The sequence below is a fragment of the Mustela nivalis genome, assembly GCF_964662115.1.
Source record: "Mustela nivalis genome assembly, chromosome: 8".
In the NCBI taxonomy this organism is placed as follows: Eukaryota; Metazoa; Chordata; class Mammalia; order Carnivora; family Mustelidae; genus Mustela; species Mustela nivalis.
The window spans coordinates 34,629,957-34,648,157 of NC_139027.1; the positions used below are offsets into that span (position 1 = coordinate 34,629,957).

The 18,201-nt window shown below is 51.1% G+C and overlaps 1 protein-coding gene and 1 long non-coding RNA gene across 5 annotated transcripts in view; one reads left to right on the forward strand and one right to left on the reverse strand.

The window, feature by feature from the left end:
* Nucleotides 1-18,201, reverse strand: part of KCNIP3 (potassium voltage-gated channel interacting protein 3) — a 79,803-nt gene that overhangs the window by 14,983 nt on the left and 46,619 nt on the right. Inside the window, exon 1 of one of the 4 annotated variants that reach the window (XM_082743319.1) lies at nucleotides 8,535-8,642. The exons of the other annotated variants lie outside the window; for them this stretch is intronic. Within the exon in view, the coding sequence (XP_082599445.1) occupies nucleotides 8,535-8,637 (103 nt within the window). The 5' untranslated portion in view covers nucleotides 8,638-8,642. Of the gene's footprint in view, nucleotides 1-8,534; nucleotides 8,643-18,201 lie in introns of those variants that run through there. 4 annotated transcript variants of the gene reach the window in all.
* Nucleotides 7,887-15,937, forward strand: LOC309870837. The gene is made up of 2 exons (XR_014314839.1): nucleotides 7,887-7,998; nucleotides 15,518-15,937. It is a non-coding gene; the product is annotated as an uncharacterized lncRNA (long non-coding RNA).

An 18,201-nucleotide genomic window follows, 5' to 3' on the forward strand; every position in this document is an offset into this window, starting at 1 on the left:
ACTAACATTCTTGTAAATATCTGGTCCCAACAGGGACCAAAAGAATCAATATACATGAGAGTTTAGTAAGGTTGCCAGATATAAGATTAATTTACAAAAATCAATAGCAATTTTCCACACCAGTAATAACCACCTAGAAAATATAATTAAAAATATAACATTCATGATTGCAATAAAAACTCAAACTATTTAAGTATTAGCCAAAACTCAAAGGACTTCTTTATAGCAAGATAATCTGAATAAATGAGACATTCCATTTAAGATAGGACCACATGGGGTACCTGGGTGGCTCAGTGGGTTAAAGCCTCTGCCTTCAGCTCAGGTCATGATCCCAGGGCTCTGGGATCGAGCCCCGCATCAGGCTCTCTGTCAGTGAGGCGCCTGCGTCCTCCTCTCTCTCTGCCTGCCTCTCTGCCTACTTGTGATCTCTGTCAATTAAATTAAAAGAAAAATCTTAAAAAAAAAAAAAGAGAACCACATAATATAAAGATGTCATTTCTTCCCAAAGTAACTCACAAATTCAACACAATGCCATTAAAAATCCAGTTGGGCTTTTTGAGGACCTTGATAAAATCACTCTGAAATGCATATGGAGGAACAAAAATCTAGAAAGAAGAGTACAGAGAGGATTTTTCCCATTAAATACTAATACATTTGCACAGTCACTGTAATAAAAGTGGTGTGGTTGGTGCAAGAACAGACAAACACACCAAAAGCACAAAAAGAGACTGAGGTGGAGCAGGAACATCACAGAAGATTTGTGCAATGGTCAGATGGTTTAGTAGGTGGTTTTAGGAAAACTGGCTCAGCATGGAAATCTGGATCCCCTTCCCACACCACATGCAAAAGTGGGTTCCAGATGAAGTAAAGACCCAAGTATGAAAGGTAAGCTATAGAGTTAAAATGTGAAAGAATCTTGCTAACCTAAGGGTGGGGAAAAATTTCTTAAAACTTCAAAAGTTCAAACCATAAAGGAAAAAGAAAAGGATGAATTTGATTACATCACACTTAAAGACTTCTGTTCAAAAAAAAAAAGGGGGGCACCATGGTCAGTTCAAGACATTCAGCAGAAGGGGAGAAGACAGTGTTTAAAACGGTCAAAAGAAGAATATCTAGATGAGATAATCATCAAAAAAGGAAACTGGAAAGATGAATAAATATGGGAAAGATTGCTCAACCTCACTATTAAACAGGAAAAGGCAAATTACATTAAGAACACAACAGCCAAATGAGCAGGAAATAATAAAATGCAATTAAGTTGGGGCGCCCGGGTGGCTCAGTCAGTTAAGTGTCAGCCTTTGGCTGACTCATTACCCGGGGGTCCTGGGACAGGGTCCTGGGACAGAGTCCTGCATCAGGATCCTTGCTCAGCAGGGAGCCTGCTTCTTCCTCTGCCTGCTGCTCCTCCTACTTGTGCGCTCTCTTTCTGTCAATTAAATAAATAAAATCTTAAAAAAAAAAAAAAAAAGAAGGTTCACCAAGGCTAAGTGCTGGCTAGGGAGAGAAGGGAGGTCAACAGTAATTTTTAAGCATCCTAGTGTGTATGCATACTGGTACAGGCATGCACTGTGGGGAAGTATTTGCATTTCCATACTAATGTTGCACATATTTGCATACCCTAGAGCCTGGTAACCCTATCCTAGGAACTGTGTGCCAAAGAAACAATGGCCAGGACAAAGGCAGGAGAGCAGACACCCCAGCTCTCTACAGTAACAGTAGCTTGAATCAACCATGAGCCTGACAACAGAGCAGATAAACAGACTGTGCTGGGCCATCCACTGCATGAAACGGCCTACAGCAGTGAACGGACCGTAACACATAGTTGTTACAAAATTCAAAACCAAGAATAACCAGACTATTTGTAGGGATACCCAAGAAATAAAATGGTAAATAAGAACAAAAATCCAGGAATGACAAGTGCAAACCTGGCTGGTGGTAACTTCTGCAGCGTGGGAGAAAGAAGCTCAGAGAGAGGCAGGCTAGTGATGTTCTAATTCCAGGGGTGGGGAGGATCAGTTCACTGGCGTTTATTATTCTTTTTAATGCACAGATCAAATATATATTTGAATTTGCTAGAAGTTAATTAAAATGCTTAAAAGTAATCAGAGGGGTGCCTGAGTGGCTCAGTCAATTGAGCATAAGACTTGATTTAGGCTTGGGTTGTGATCTCGGGATCCTGAGATCGAGCCCCAGGTGGGGCTCTGCACCTAGCACGGAGTCGGCCGAGGTTCTCTCCCTCAAATAAATAAAATTTTTTAAATAAAATATCTTTTAAAAGAAGTAATTAGAGTACCCAGATCAAGAGAAAAAGAAAGCGAGAACACACCTTTGGTCTGGACAAAATAGGACACTTGGAAGAAAGGAAAAGGACAGCAGTCCCAAAAAAAATGGCCAAAGGACATCCATGGGCAAGTCAGAGGTGAGCAAACTGAAAAAGCTGAGGGGTACACGAAGAGGTGTTCAAAATCATTAGTATGGAAAACGCACCTGAGAACAGCAAGGAAAAATGTGACACTCATGAAATCAGCAAAGTCTGAAAGCTACTTTAAAAGTCAAGACTCCGTTGGGGACTGCGGGCTACCTTCTCCCACAGCTCCAGACTCCCTTGTCTGCTTGCCATCTGCACTCGGATGTCTAGGTGGTTCTCAAATGGAGCATTTCCAAACGGACCTCCTGATTTTCCTCCCCAAACTGTTCTACCCACAGCCTTCCCCAGCTCCCGGGACGGCAACTCTGTCCTGTTGGGTGCTTCGGCCAAAACTCTGGGCGTAGACCTTCCTCCCAGCGCTCAACCCACAGGCGTGGCCGGCCAGCTCTAACCCTCAACATCAGCATCTAACCCCTTCTCCCACTTCCACGTTCCTCCTCTGGTCCAAGGCTCCAGCATCTCTCCTGGCCTGAAGCCCCGCTTCTGCCCTGGGTCCCATAGGTCTAGTTTTCAAACAGTGCTGGAGGAAGCTGCTGGAAACATATCCTGTGCATTCCTCTGTCCAACAACCTCCCCTAAGCTCTGAATATAAAAATAACCAGTAAATCACCAATGAACGCACACCACCGCCACTGCCGCCCCTCCCCAGCTCGGCTCTAACCTCATCTCGCAGTCTCTCCCTTTGCTCCCACTGCTTCAGCCATTCCCGCCCCCTTGTGTCCCACAAGCCCACCAGGCAAACTCCCTCTAGAGGGCACTGCTTTTTCCTCGGAATTCACACCTCTTTTTTCTCCTCAAATGTCACCTTCTCACAGGCGCTGCCCCCCACCATTCCTATGTGTCCCCCATCTCTGTTCTACTTTCTTCCATTTGGCTAAGACTCCCTGCCAGGTGCATATTTCTGTTTACCGGTGCTATGGACCAGAGCTGGGTCTCCCCAAAATTTGCATGTTGAAGCCCTAAGCCAATGTGACTCTATTTGGAGATACAGCTTTGGACGTAATTACGGTAAGATGGTATCTAGTAGGACAGGTGGCCTTGTAAGAAGAGGAAGAGAGATCTCACCCCCTCCTCTCCACTCCCACCGCCCCGTCCACTTTCACCCCCTCTTCACACATATGCACCAAGGAAAGGTCATAGAAATGTCTGGAAGTGTCTGGGGGGCAGGGGATCTGGCTTCACCTGGACTCCCACAGTGTCCGGCCAGATCCTGGGCACCCCACATGCTCTCAGGGAACAATGGAGACTACTCCAGGCTCATCAACAAGAGAAATCCAAGGATTCATCCCTCTGGTTTGATTGGGCGGAGACGCTGCCAGATCTCTTAGGAGATGCCAACGGCCTCACACCCACCTGCTGCAATTACAGGCGGAACTGACAACTAATGGATCTAAATAGCCATTTGCTACAGTTTTCCTTAGAACACCGAGGAGCCGTGCTCCGCCAGACGGTGAAGTCAACCTGCTTCTGCCCTCTCCCTTCCACCTCTCCCTGGATGCAGCCCTTCTCCCGGACCCCCGGAGGCCGGTCCTGGACACTACACACCCCTGCCCGCTGATAACCAGGGGCTCAGCAACCAAGATTGAACCTCTCCATCAAACAAACATTTTGTGAAAGGTGGAAAAGCATGAGGTTTAAAAAATTTGTTCTAAGGGTGCCTGGGTGGCTCAGTGGGTTAAAGCCTCTGCCTTCAGCTCAGGTCATGATCCCAGGATCCTGGGATCGAGCCCCGAGTTGGGCTCTCTGCTCAGCAGGGGGCCTGTTCCCACCACCCCCCACTTCTCTGCCTACTTGTTATCTCTCTCTCTCTATCAAATAAATAAATTAAATCTTTTTAAAAAAATTGTTCTTAAAAAAAAAGCTGTCATTGTAAAGCGGGAGGTCCCCGCGTTATACAGCAAGCTGACAAATCTCCAATGGGGCTCTCCTCCCAGGGAGCAGACCTCATGCCACACAGCCCCCTCTGGGCAGGACCCACCTGCAGGGGCTCGGAAAAGGTGGCGACAAATCTTTAATTCACTGAGCAAAGATGTTCCAGGTCCTGGGTGAGAGACATTTTTGGCCTACCGGCGAGACAAGAGGGACTGGAGCCAGCCAGTGTGGACAGCCCCTGATGGTCAGGGGACTCCTAGACCCGGAGGTCCCTCTGAGGAGCCCCGGGGACCACTGTAGAGCAAGACTCCCCTGCGAATGCCAGCAATGCATCTTCCGTCTGTTGTGGGGACTGGGCTTCCAAGTAAGAATCGGTTGGAGATTCCATAGCTAAGACACTTTGATACCACCAGCCATGCAACAAGTGAGGCACTGACTTGGGGAGGGAGCAGGTTTGGCCCAAATCTCCCAATGTAGAGCAGCATCGGGTTTCAGGCTCTAGGCCACCTCCCTGCCTTACAGGAGCCACCCACCTGAGCCACAGTTAGGTGACTTACCCTCCCTAAGCCTCAGCTCCCTCATCTCCAGGATGGGCCTGCTGCTGTGGAGGACAAAATCATGATACACACAAAGAGAGGTTGGGCCACCTCCAGGAGGGAAGAGCAGGGGTGGTGGGTCAGGGCATGCATACCTCTCTCTAGGCACTCCCCATTCTCCCCTTCACACCTCTATCTCTTCACCCACCTCTACCCCCACTGTCATAATTCAGCTTCTCTGTCCCTCCCCTCAGAGGACATCTGCCCAGGGGTGTCCTAAAAGGAGGGCCAAGACCCTGCATTACTTGTGCTTCTGGTGGCTTCACATACCTGGCATACAAAGGGTGCCCAATAAATGTGTGCCAGTGATGGCATGTAATTTACACTTCTTCAACGTCTACTGTTTGCCAAGCAGTGCTGAGCACACTCTGGGGCCACAAGTATATAGACACAGTCCCTGACCCTCTCGGAAAGTCCATATGGGGTGGGGATGGGGACACAGAAAATCTTAGAACGGCACCATAACACAACCCAAAGGGGCAGGGAGCCAGAGGGGTGAGGGAAAGTCCCCAGGGGAGATGGGCCTCCAATCCAATACCCCAATATAGACGAGGAAACAGAGCTCAGGTAAGAGGAGTGACTGGCCCAAGTTAACGACAGCATGTCAGTGACTGAGTCAGGCCTGAAAAGCAGCCGTCCCAGCCCCTGGCACCTCACCCCAAGTGCTCCTTCCAGAATCAGGTTTCTCAGCCTCCCTACAGATATTTGGACCTGATCATTCTTTTTTGGGGGGGGCTGTCGCCATTCATTGCCAGATGTTTGCCCTCTACCTGCGAGATGCCAGTAGCCCCCTCTCCCCAACTGGGATAGTCAAAAATGTCCCCAGACATTACCAAATGTCCATGAGAGCAAAACTGCCCTCCGTTGAGAGTTACTCATCCCAAATCTAGAAAATCCGACTCAAGATAAGAGGCAGTGACCGAAGTTCAGTCCTAGGCCCAGATGTGGTAGACAAAAAGCTATGTGGTGTCAGGGCTTGCAAACCGAGCACCAAGAATTTCCAGCCCATGGTCACTTATTGCCACGGTGCCCCACCCTGTGAGCCCCTTAGCCTTGAGTTCTGCTTTTCACTTTTCCAAAGTGCTTTAGCTCACCACACCTCTGTGAAACGCATAAGGGAATATAAGCTTTTATCCTCATTCTACAACTGAGGAGATTCAGGGTCAAGAATGTTAAATGCACCAAAGTCACCTGGTAAGCTAGTGGAGGAACCCGGCCGGGATTTCTGCACAGGGTCATCTGGAGGCAGAGAGGGACAGGAGACCCGGGGCAGACTAAGGGCTTTTTATGATCTGCATCTACTTCTAGAAGGCTGCATCCCTAGAACCCAGATCCATTAGTTCCTGACAATCCCAGAGGCATCGTAACTCTGGCAGCTCACGGATGGGAACGACAGAGGCTCAGGGAAGACAAGAGACATACAAGCGGATGTACGCACGCTTGAGGGGAGCCAGGCGCCAGCCCTCTTCCCTAGGTACCCGCTCCCATCCAGGCTGGGTTTCTGACAGTCCCTCAGACTCTTCCAGGCACTTAAAGGGCAGCACCCCCAACAATAGGCAACATGTAGAACTTAGAAGTCCCTCCCTCTGAGGCAGGAGGGGAGGCCTGTTTGAGTGAGAGAATGTTTCCAACCATGAATCGGAGTCATCACTCCATTGCTAATTGTTGGTGATGCGAATGGTCCACAAAGTTTGCACATTTATTATATGCCAAGAACGGTGCCAGAGGCCTTAAAGCCCCAGTGGCTAGTTAGTTACATGTCTGCTACAGCCCACTTTACAGGTAACAAAACTGAGGCCAGGAAAGGTTAAAAGAGCTTTACGGCCAGCACGTGTGGGTGACAGGACCCCAGCGAAGACCTGGGTGACACAGGGTCCGTACTTCTCCCACTGCCTCAACGCATCGGAACTCCTAAGGGGCGTGAATGGGCAACTGTAGCAGGAAAGGGAAACTCACTAGAGCCTGAAGTGAGTTTTTTGGTAGGCTGAAGAAAGCCTCTGTAGTCCAGTGCACACTATCCACCTTGTAAAGAAATCCCATTTCCTTAAAAGTCACAAAAACAAATTTCACAGGCCCAGACCTGGGAGGGGCTTGGGCTCAGTTCGGAAGGTTCTGCAGAACCAAGCAGAATGAGACCATTGGTGCTCCTGACTCCTTGGCAGCCCAGGAGGGTCCTGGAAACAGGGAAGATCAATGTGGGGGGTGGGGGGGCATGGTTTGCCTAAGCACCAACACCCCCTACACCGTCCCCAAACTTCAGATGGCAAAGGACAGGGCATGTGGGACAGCCCCGTGCCCTGCAGGAGGCAATGGTCCTCAGTGCAGGATGCTCCCCCCCATCCCAAGCAAATGCATTTCCCACTAAATCCCCTGTCATAGATTCCCTAACCGGGCTCAGCATCCAGCCAAGTGCAGGCCCAGCTTGGGCAATTTTCCTCTTCACATAACATTTAAAGCTTATGGTGTCATCTCTCAGAACCACTTGATCACATCTCTTCTCTCTGGGCCCCATGGACTTGCCTCGGAAAGGTGTGATGGAGCCTGATGGCTTCTTAGGGGCACATAGCCATGGACTTCAGGTAAAGAGTCAGCTCGAGGTTCTGAAGGCAAAATGGAGGAAGGACCTTGCTTCCAGGCCCTGTGCCCCTTCCTGTCCCTTTGTAGGGGTTTGAGGCACATCTTCAGGCTGGAGGGGCTGCCACGCAGTTCAGAAGCAAAGACAAAGTCTGCCTTCCTTGCTCGCCTGGACCTCTGGGTTTCAGTTCTAAGAGCCGGAGCCTGGCAAGGTCAGCGGAGTGCTGCGGCAGGAAGATGTCTGTCCTCCCCCGAGAGGACACCAAGGGAGCACAGGTAACAAGAACAGGACAGGCTGGCCCCCTTCCCTGCAGTACAGAGGCAGGAGGCTGCAAATGCCACTTCGAACAGGGAGGAGGGGAAGTTACAGCCCTGGGAGGTCAAGGTCCCCTTCAGAATGGGTGTGCCCTAGAGGGGCTCCTCCTCCTAACCTGCCCAGAAGTCTCAAGGAGGTATGGAAGGTTGGGGAACAGCTCCGAGGACACCTCTCAGGGGTCCCAGGGAGGCTGTCCACAGTCTGATTAAAGGGTAGGTCTATCTTCTCGGTTAATATTGCACTGGGACAGAAATGTGGCGCCTGAGGATTTGGTTACTGATCCCGTGGGCCTGAGCCATGCCTAGGGATGGGAGTCCAGGCAAAAGGGGCAGCCCCAAGATGTGGCGAAGGTCTCATTACTTGCCACTATCAAGTACCCTTGGCTGGGGATCCTTCCAGTCATCTTCACCCTGAGCCACCTCCCGTCAACCGGAGGCCTGATCCGGCTGTGCTCACCCGGGGCAGTTCGGACAGGCAGGCCTAGGATGGCTCAGGGTGTCACCAGGCATCTCGCTCACGCCCACCCCAAGCACCGCAGCTCCAACCCCTCTGGGGAATGGCTTCTCCATTCCCTCAGTCCCAGGCCAGCCCTCTGGAGTCCGGAGGGGGCGGCGGCTCTAGCGGCCAGTGCCGCTGAGCGCTGGGCGCCCAAGGGCAGCACTCGCCGGGCCCGCAGACCCGCGCTCCGCTGCTGCTCACTCCCCAAACACTGCTGACCCCGGCAGAGGAGCGGACGGCCACGCGTTACCTTCCATGGACATGGGCTCCAGGATGCCGAACTGCTTGAGGACGGCGATGAACAGCAGCACCACCACGGCCATGGCGCACAGCTCCATGCCCTGGATGCCCATGGCGACCCGAGCTGCCCGGGGCCGGGGCGTGCCCCTCGCCCGCGCGTGCCTCGGGAGGCGCCCCGGCCGGTGCAGCCCGCCCGGCCTCTTGGGGAGGCCGCGGCTCACATCCCCCGGCAGGCGGGGCTGCGGGTGTAGACGGGGTCCGGGCCCCGCGGAGGGCGGCTGCGGCGGCGAACTGGGCAGGCCGGGAGGTTGGACGCCGCGCGGCAGCAGAGCCCGAGCGCAACTTTCCGAGTCAGCCGGCAAACTTCGAGGCGCGGCGGCGGCGGCGGCGGCGCGGAGCGCAGCTCGGGCGGCCGGCGCGGGCCAGAGACGCCTCCATGGCCCGCGCGGGCGCCGCGCCTCTTTCGCCCCGTCTCCAGCCCCAGGGACGCGGGGGCACGGGGGTGCGGCGGCGGCGGCGGGGGTCCCGGGCGCTCCCGGCCGCCCCAGCCTTCATCGCGGCTACCGGCGCGCTCATTGGCCTAGGCGCGGCGACCACCCGGGGAGGCGTCCCCTGCGGCCGCCCCCCTCCCGCCCGCGAGAGCTCGGGAAGGGGCGGAGGGAGGTGGCCCCGCCCCGTGCGGCCCAGCCCTCGTACGGAGCCTGGCGCACCGCCACCACCCCCCAGCCATGCCCCCGGAGACCCAGCGGTCGGCGGTTTCACCCAACTGCCTGTGCGGGTGGGGGCTGAGTGGCTGGGGAACGGGCCGGGGACCGGAGGGGAAGGGAGCCGCAGCACTGCTCTCTGCGAGGACTCGGGGATCCGTACTCCTTGCTGAGGGGGTGCGGAGCCTGCCACAGCCGCTCACTGCCCCGCCGGCCAAGGCAGAGCCGGCCTTCGGGGGATCGGGAAAGCCCTCTCACCCCGGGGTATTTCCCACACCACCAGGTCTCGGCTCGAGACTGAATTTGGCCTTCGTCTGGCCCCCACTGGAAATGAAAAAGTTGGTATTCAAAGTTATCCAGTTCCGGAACCCCACGTGCGCTCCAGGCTTTTAGAGGGAGTGTGGGCTTTGGCATTAGAGACTACGGAACTGAGTTCCACTCCTGATTTTGCTGCGTGACCTTGGTCGAGTCACGGACTTGCCGATTCCTCCTACCTACAGAGGGGCTGGTGCCCGCCTGCCTTTCCGGCTGTGGGAAAGAGCTAAACGGATGCCAAGTCCAACGCGCGGGCAGTGCACTGGAGCGCTAATTCGTTTGTGAATCACTCTCTTCCAGCCTGGAGGCACGGGATAGGAAAGGACTGGGAGAGATGGGGGCGTGGCAGGGCGGAGCCCGGGATCCTTCCAAGTCCCGGAACTCCAGGACTTGAGGGCCCGAGCCGTGGCTCTCTGCTGCCCTCCCGCGGGCGTTGCGCTCTGCGGGTGTCCTCGCCAGCCCCGGGCTTGGAGCGCGAGAAGGCTCGGGGCTGCTTCGAACTTCCAAGTTCTTTATTTTATTTTATTTTTAAAAGATTTTGTTTATTTGTCAGAGAGAGTGAGCACAAGCAGACAGAGTGGCAGGCAGAGGCAGAGGGAGAAGCAGGCTTCCTGCTGAACAAGAAGCCCGATGTGGAACTTGATCCCTGGACGCTGGGATCATGACCTGAGCCGAAGGCAGCTGCTTAACCAACTGAGCCACCCAGGCGCCCCTCCAAGTTCTTTAGAAGTTCTCCATTTGCCTTAGTGGAGGGGGAAATCCAGCCCCGTTCCACGCCTGTTTGGACGTAGGGTCGGAACAACAGTAGCTTCCCTGTATGAGCCTCTGCTACCCACTGGGTCATTCGTTCAGCAAATACTGAACGTGTACTGCGCCCCAGGCGCAGAACTCGGTACAGCAGCGTGCGTGGACCAGGGCCCTTCTGGAGCTGGTACAGGAACCAAACCTTTAGCTTTACTCATAATCCGTAAGGGCTGCCCCAGTGGGCATTTCTCGTCCCCATTTAACAGTTAAGAAAACCGAGGCCTAAAGGTTGGGCCAGGGAAGGGACACAGGGGCAGCCCAGGCCTTCTGGATTCCAGAGCAGATGCTGGGCCAGCATACCACACTGTTTCCAGTGGAAACGGGTGGGAGAGAGGCTGCTGGGTTTCTTCTGGCCGGTGCAGTTCAACCTCAGTGTTTAACACACCTGGTTAAAAGTCTGAGTTATTGGAGATATTTTTAAAGAACTGTAAATGCACAGCTTTCAATTGCATTTAGTGGGATGTGGTGAGTCTCCACTGACCAAGAAGTCTAAGCAGAGATGCTAATGATAGCCAGAGAACACAGCTCTGTTGGAGCACATGAGTTGCTAAAATGTGTAAGTTAATAAAGGCTCAAGACTCTCCTAATTTACACACTTACATGCTGAGTAAAATCTAGCCTGTGTCCAAGCCCATTGCCACCAGTCCTCAGTCAGTGGTCTAGTTAAGAATACATTAACCTCTCTAAGCCTGTTTCCTAAAATGGGAATGACAAGCCCACCTCTTCAGGGGCTTGTAAAAGATCCAGAGAGAGAGAGACGAGGGTTGACCTGTGTCATGGGCTCTGATGGCCTCTTATGATGTATTCTTGGAGCTGGGTGTGTTCAGGGTGCCAGATGAGAGACAGATGGGGGGAGGGGGCAGATAGGGAACTGAGCAAGCAAAAGAAGCCATACGGGGGGTCCTCCAGAAGCTGGTCCACCCCTGCTCTCCTGCCTCAGTTTCCCCTGATGCTCCTGAGCATCTTCCCTGGGAAAGCTTCAATGGCTGCTCATAAACACTGAGCTATAAATGAGACATTGATCCCCTGGCTCTGCGGCGTAAAATATTAACGATGCCTAAGTGGATACCAGGGATGAGAGCAGAATGTCCGCTCGGCATTAGCTGCCTGGGCCAGGGGCCTAATGGATGGGAAGCTGACTCCCCCGCTCACTCACGAGCTTGGGGCCTGCCAGCCCTGGGGCCAACCAGGTCCACTGAGGCTGGGCTGATGGCCCCATCACGCTCCCTGCTTCCATGGGACCTAGACAGGGAAGCTGGCAGACAAGCCCCCAGACCTTATACATCCCTCCCCACACCCATGAAGTCCCAGGCCAGGCCTTTCCAAGCTGGCTGTAGCTCCCTTCCCTAGCTCCCAGCTGCGCCCTCCCCGACATCCCCCAAGTGCCTCCTGTGGCAAGGAGCATGCTGGCTGTTGACAGTGATCCCTGCCAGCTCCCTGTCTTGTGGGAGGGGCACAGACAGAGAAATCCCTGCCCTTCAGGGTGCTGTAGACTGCCACAGACGTAGGAAAAGACAGGGCGCAATGTGGAGGGAGCAGCTTGCTCTACCCCGGGTGATAGTAGAGGGCTGGGGAGCCCCAAGCCCTCTCTTGGAAGACTTCAAGATGTCTGGGAGGGTCTTGGAGGACTTGGTGTCCTGGTTGAGAAAATTTTTGGACCTCCAACTGTTTTGGGGTGGTCTGGGGCACACCCCGAACTTAGCCTGGCATCCCACACCTGAGGTCATGGTCTTCCTGTGCCTGGAATATTGCTACCACTCCAGTTCTGCCTCCAGGAAGACTTCCCAGATTATGCCAGCCCTATACCAACCCGCTTCTCCTCAGAACCGCCATGGCCTCTGCTGCCTGGGCTGGGCCGTTCTGCACCGTGTTTTGGCTGTCTGCCCGGACATCTCCCATGTCACCCCATGCTTCTCCTCTCTCACCACAGCTGTGCTGTCAGCTCTTGTGGTTTGGGACCTGTCTCTTTGACCAAACATTAATTGGGTGCCCCAGCCTACTGATCATGTAGTTGCCCAAGGATTTTAAAAGGTCTTTTGACTTTTAAGGCAGGGACTGGGCTACACACATGCTGTTTGAGGGACCCATGCCCAGCAAACAGCTCAGCAAGTGGCTCCTGTCTCAACTCTCCCAGAGGGCAGGCCCCCTTTGGTTCTAGTGCAATCTACTAGGCAAAACAGTCATTACTCAGTTTATTTCTCTTTCTTATACTTCCTAGGAACCAAACAAGGATGTCCACGAGTGGAATTCCACATCCCAAAGAAATGCCTCTAGGACTCCTCCCCGTGGATGTTCCAAGGCTCTTTACATGCGGTGTGTCCAGAGCTAGACTGTCAGGCTTCCCCCAAACCTGCCCCTCCTTCAAGCTCAATCTTAGCTGCTCAGAACCAAAACCCTGGCTTAGCCTGGAATCTTCCTGTCCCACTCCTGCCCAGTCTACCAACAAACTCCGGCACTGTGCCTCTTTCTCATCCATCTTGGCTCCCCTGCCACGAGCTTGGCCATGCCACTGTCCCTTTCTCCTGGACTCCTGCTGCCAGCTGCCAGCAACTCTCCCCATCTCCATTCCCTCCTCCTCCTGTCTCTCCCTCTTTCGGCAACCAGAGTGGTCATCTCAAGATGGACATAAGACCCTGTTTTTCCCTTGCTTAAAACTTCAAGTGGCTGTCTGACTCAACACCGGTTGTGTTTGCCTGCTTGACATTCTTCTCCCTGATGTGGTGACAGCCCTCCCAATTTCCTTTGTAGAACCCCCTGCCCCTGCCAGCCTTGTGATTTTGGAGCTTTGGCAATATAACTGGTCAACCAACACCAATTCCTCTTTTCCCACTGCATACCACCCCTCCACTGCCATAGAGATTTATTCAGGGGTGGGTACCTGCTGGGACTCAGTGAGAGACCTCCATGACTGGCCCTGGAGGGGCACTCTTGTTCACTATGGCAGCTAAATGGCCATTCTGCCACCCATGTGGGAACAGGAAGCTGAAGAAGGAAGTTATTTCTTGGGAAAACAGAACTAAAGAAAACAGCCCAATTGACAATGTTCTATGCCTTGATCCAGCTGTGCCTGATGGCACACCTAAACCTGTCTCTTTCAGTTATGTGAGCCAATAAATCTCCCTGTTGCTGCTTAAGCCAATGTGAGTTCGGTTGCTGCTCCTTGCAACCAAAAGGGTCTTAATCAATGCAACCCTCGTTACTCAAAGACCAAAATCCTTAATATGGCCCATCAGAGCAGCTGACATTTACTAAGCACTCACCATGCACCAGGCACTTCAACACCACTCTTCTTTTCTCATAGATCCCAATAAGGTAGGGGCTTGATAAGAGGAAGAAGTTGAAGCACAGAGTGGTTAATTCTTTGGTTAAGAGCACACAGCTGATAATACACAGCATCAGAATTTGAACCCAAACATTCCAGCTCCACAGCCTATGATTTTAATTCAATCCTGCCATGCCCTTCTACACCAGCATGGTCAGACCCTTCCTCCTGTCCTTTGCTCAAATGACGCCAGCCACACCTGCAGCTACCTGAATGGCCCCAAGATTCTCCAGATCTCTGAGCAAGCTCTTCTCTGAGCCATGAATGTTCTTTCTCCTCCTCCTCCTCTTCCATTTCACCCAACTAATTAGTGCCTACTTGTCTTTTGGGTCTCAAATGTCACTTTTGCAGAGTATCTTCCCTGACCTGCTCCCCTTATTAGTCCCTGCTCTGCTATACCCCCCATCCCCTTCCCTCTTTGCAATGTGAGTTTAGCTATTTATGTATTCATTGATTTGTTTCTGTTCTCCCACCAGATGGTAAGCTTCCTGAATGTATAATTAGTACCTGCCTCAGTGTATTTATAAAATAATTAATGGGATATCAGATGATGATTTTCCTCTAATTAGTTCAGCAGAGGCTGTTCTGGTATCACTAGCAAGAGCACCAGACTGGGATTCCAAGAGAACCAGGGCCAAGTCCCTAGTTCCAACCGTAATCTATTGGCAGAGTTGGCCAAGGCACACCACTTCTCCAAGCTTCCCTTTCCTTTTTGTAAAATGGAGTCACTTGGTGACATGCCTGTCAAACAGCGAGCTATGAGAATCTGACAAGCTGATGGAAGTAAAAGCCTCCCAAGTCAGGGATGAGGGACCTGTTCCTGGAGATGCCCACTTCCTCAGAGCCAGAAACACCAAGTGACACCAAAGGGGTCTACTTTATCTTATGGTATTGCCCAAATCTTCCAATCAGACAGATTCTGGGGACCACAGAGAACCCCTCCACACAGTCTCTGCTCTGGCCCAACCTCAGATGAAATGTGGGAGGTTTGTGGCTACAGGTAACAGAAATCCTCCTTTCCTTTAACTTAAACTGTTAGGAAGTGCACCATGTCACACACAGAAGTCCAGCACAAGGGTGGCTCCAGGGATAATCAGCTCAGATCTGGGGGTATCATTAAGGACCTGGGTTCATGTATCTACCTACATCTCCAGCCTCAAAGCATTAACCTTACCCACAACCTGCTCCTCTCATGACACAAGGTGGATGCCTAGTTCCAGACATCACATCTTTTTTTTTTTAAAGATTTTATTTGACAGAGAGATCACAAGCAGGCAGAGAGGCAGGCAGAGAGAGAGGAAGAAGCAGGCTCCCTGCTGAGCAGAGAGCCTGATGCAGGCCTCAATCCCAGGACCCTGAGATCATGACCCAAGCCGAAGGCAGCAGCTTAACCCACTGAGCCACCCAGGCGCCCCAGACATCACATCTTGATGTGACAATGTCCTGGAAAAGATGGGATCATCTCTTCCTATGTCTTTTTTTAATAGTGAAAAAAATTTACCCATTAAGCTTCCCATGAACACTTCTTGGTATTTCTTGACTGGAATTATTTCACATGCCATGCCTAAATCTGTTGTTGGCAAGAGGAATGAGACCAGCACTATAGGAGAGACTCCTGGCTCTACACCAAAACTCATTCTCCTCTCCTTTCTTCTAAAGTAAAAAAGCCTTAATTGGGCACATGGCTGCCCAGTGGTGACAGCATTTCCCAGACCCCTTTGCAATTAGTTGTGGCCATGTGAGTAAGTTCATAACAGTAGAAGAGATGGATGCTCCTTTGGGAATGGAGGCCTTAAGTCAACGAGTGAGTAGCCTCATCATTCTCTCTTCTCTTTTTATTACTGGCAGGAACCCAGACATGTCAATGACCAGCCTCAGTCATGCAGATCCTGACACGTCTGGAAGAGGAGGAGGGTGTGGAGCCACAAGATAGAAGGGACTTTGGTCCCTGAATGACCTACATGGAACAGAACCACCCACCAAGCTAGAACATTCACCCTGATATGTTAAAGGAGAAAGAAATAAACTTTAAAAAATCTCTTAAAGAAAAATATATAATAAGGTGAGAGCTGGCTATTTTGAAAATAGAGGAAGAAAGGAAGAAGGAGACACAAGGTACAGAAGGCTTCACGATGTTAGCAAAGCAAACACTTGGACCAAGCAATAGAAATAAGATTGTTGCAGAAAATGTTTTTCAAAGGTCTTTTCAGATTTATCAGCCAAACATTCAGCCAAACAAAGATGGCCTCAAATGAGAGACAGAAATGGGTAGAAGAAGGAAGCCAAGAAATAAAGCAACTATAGGAGAACTATACTCGGAAAAGAACGTCAGTAGTGGTTACTGAACAGAACTGACTGGAAGAAAATGAACCGAAAATGACCAAGTCTTTGAGGGAATTATATTGTGATAGAAGCCAGAAGTCTGGCCCCCAAATCCTCTGAGCAATCAAGATCCACAACAACTCTTGACCTTCCCAACTTTTACTAGCAGAAAACTTGGAAAGCTCTCTGACTCCAGAGGAAGACACACTTCCCAATGCCTACTTCAAATGTGGCCCAGAGGGAAATGGACAGGGAATGGAGTTCAAGGCTGGAACTGTGGAGGACAAGGGGCAAGGTGATGGATCCAGAGAACAGAACTAAGGTAGCCAGTTAAGCTTTCTCCTTCCACTGCAGCATGGGTAGCCCAAGAATCCTCACTAGCCAAATCCATGTTTTTTGAATTCAGATGTGAGACTTATTTTGGTAAGTTCAGGTCATGAGTAGTGTAATGTCACATTCAAATCTATCAGAGTCCTGAGTTTTGGATAAGAAGTATGAGAACTCATGAGTGAAAGGCATCTTAGAAAATTATCTGAATTCAGTTCCAAAGTTTGGATAGGGAAGAGTTGGCAGAGCCACAAGGTGGAAATCACTGGGGCCCTGCATGTCTGCATGGAGTGGAGCCCCTCACCAACCTGAGCACTCACTTCAGGATGGTCACAGGAGACAGAAATAAACTTTGTCCTTAGGCCACTGAGCTACATTGAGTCTCATTGCTACAACACCTGATCTAACCTAATTAATGCAAACATGATGATCTGTATGATGGCTCAGATCAATCAGGACCACCCCCAGGGTGAGGAAGAAGACCCAGTTCTACTTGTAGCAGAAGGAGGAAGGGAGACATTTGAGGCTAGAACCACAGCTCTCTAAAGAGGGATGAAGTAAGGAGTAGATTTGGAGCAGACAAGCTACAGTTTTTGCATTCATACCTCTCTCTTAGAGTATCTAGGTCCAAGGACCAAAGTCTCATAACTCTACCCACCAGTAAAGAGAGTCCACTTCCTCCAACACAGAGCTTTAAAAAGGCTTCAGACTGTGTCTCACCAGCCTCTGCTGATGCTCTCTCCTTGGGTGGGGCTTAGACAAGTCAATGCCTCAAATATTTAGTGAGCCCTCACTCTGTGGATGGTCCTGGTGAGCATTCTACAGAGTCAGTTTCTCTTGGGGATTTTCCTTAGATGGGCTAATTAGAAGAGCTCCTTGAGTTTGAGAATATACACTGCTATTGTCTGAGCCAGGTATCTGCTAGATGCTTTACAAAAATTACCTGGTTTCATCTTCATGTTGACCCTAATTATGGAGGAAATAACATCATGTACCCCTGTGGCAGAGATTTTTGGTTGCATAGACTTGGGATTTATTCTTTCCTTCTTTCTCTCTAGCAGAACCTTAATTTTGTTGGGGGCAACAATGTCCTCTGCAGAGAAACTACTTTTCCCAGCTTTCTTTGTGGCTAGAGATGGCCATATGACACAGTTTAGGTCAATGAGATATAAGCAGAAGCCATTGGGTGGGGCTCCTTGGAAACCACCTTAAATGGAGTGGGAGAGACTCTGTGGAATCTGCCTTTTTTGTCATTTCTCTCCAATCCTTTGTGGAATGGATTATGATGGTTATATCTGGAGCCATTAGAGAAGGACATAGGTTCCTGAATTGTGATGGCTTGAGTTGCTGAACTAAACCTAACAACTACCTACCTCTGGATTTGTCATTGCTTGAGAAAACTAAACCCTTGTCTCATTTGTGTCACCATTACTTAGGTTTTTGTGCCATGAAACTGAGGAGAAACTGAAGCATCTCTTAAGAGATGTACACCAATTGCTCACCATGTAAGAGGCAAAGCTGTTGTTTGAATGTACTGTGAAGGCGGTGTCACAGAGAGATGGGTCATGTGCCTCACAACCTCTACCTACCCATCCACTTCCTGTGCTGACCACAATGGCTCTTTGGGGCTCTTGTCTTCCCTGATATCTGCCTGCTCCTTGCCAGTTGCCAATCTTTTGCCTGGAAGCTTTCTTCTAATTGTTCAAGCCCCAACTGAGGGCTCCAGCTGTTTGTTCTGCTGCTTTCCTCACCACCTATAGGTTCCGCCATCTTCCAGCTCAATGGTTGGGCTGGTTTTCTTGGCTCCAGTCCTCACCAGCATTCCTCTGCTTAGCTTCCTGCTTTTCCTCTCTGGCCCTGCTACTTCAAGAACAAGCCTGGAG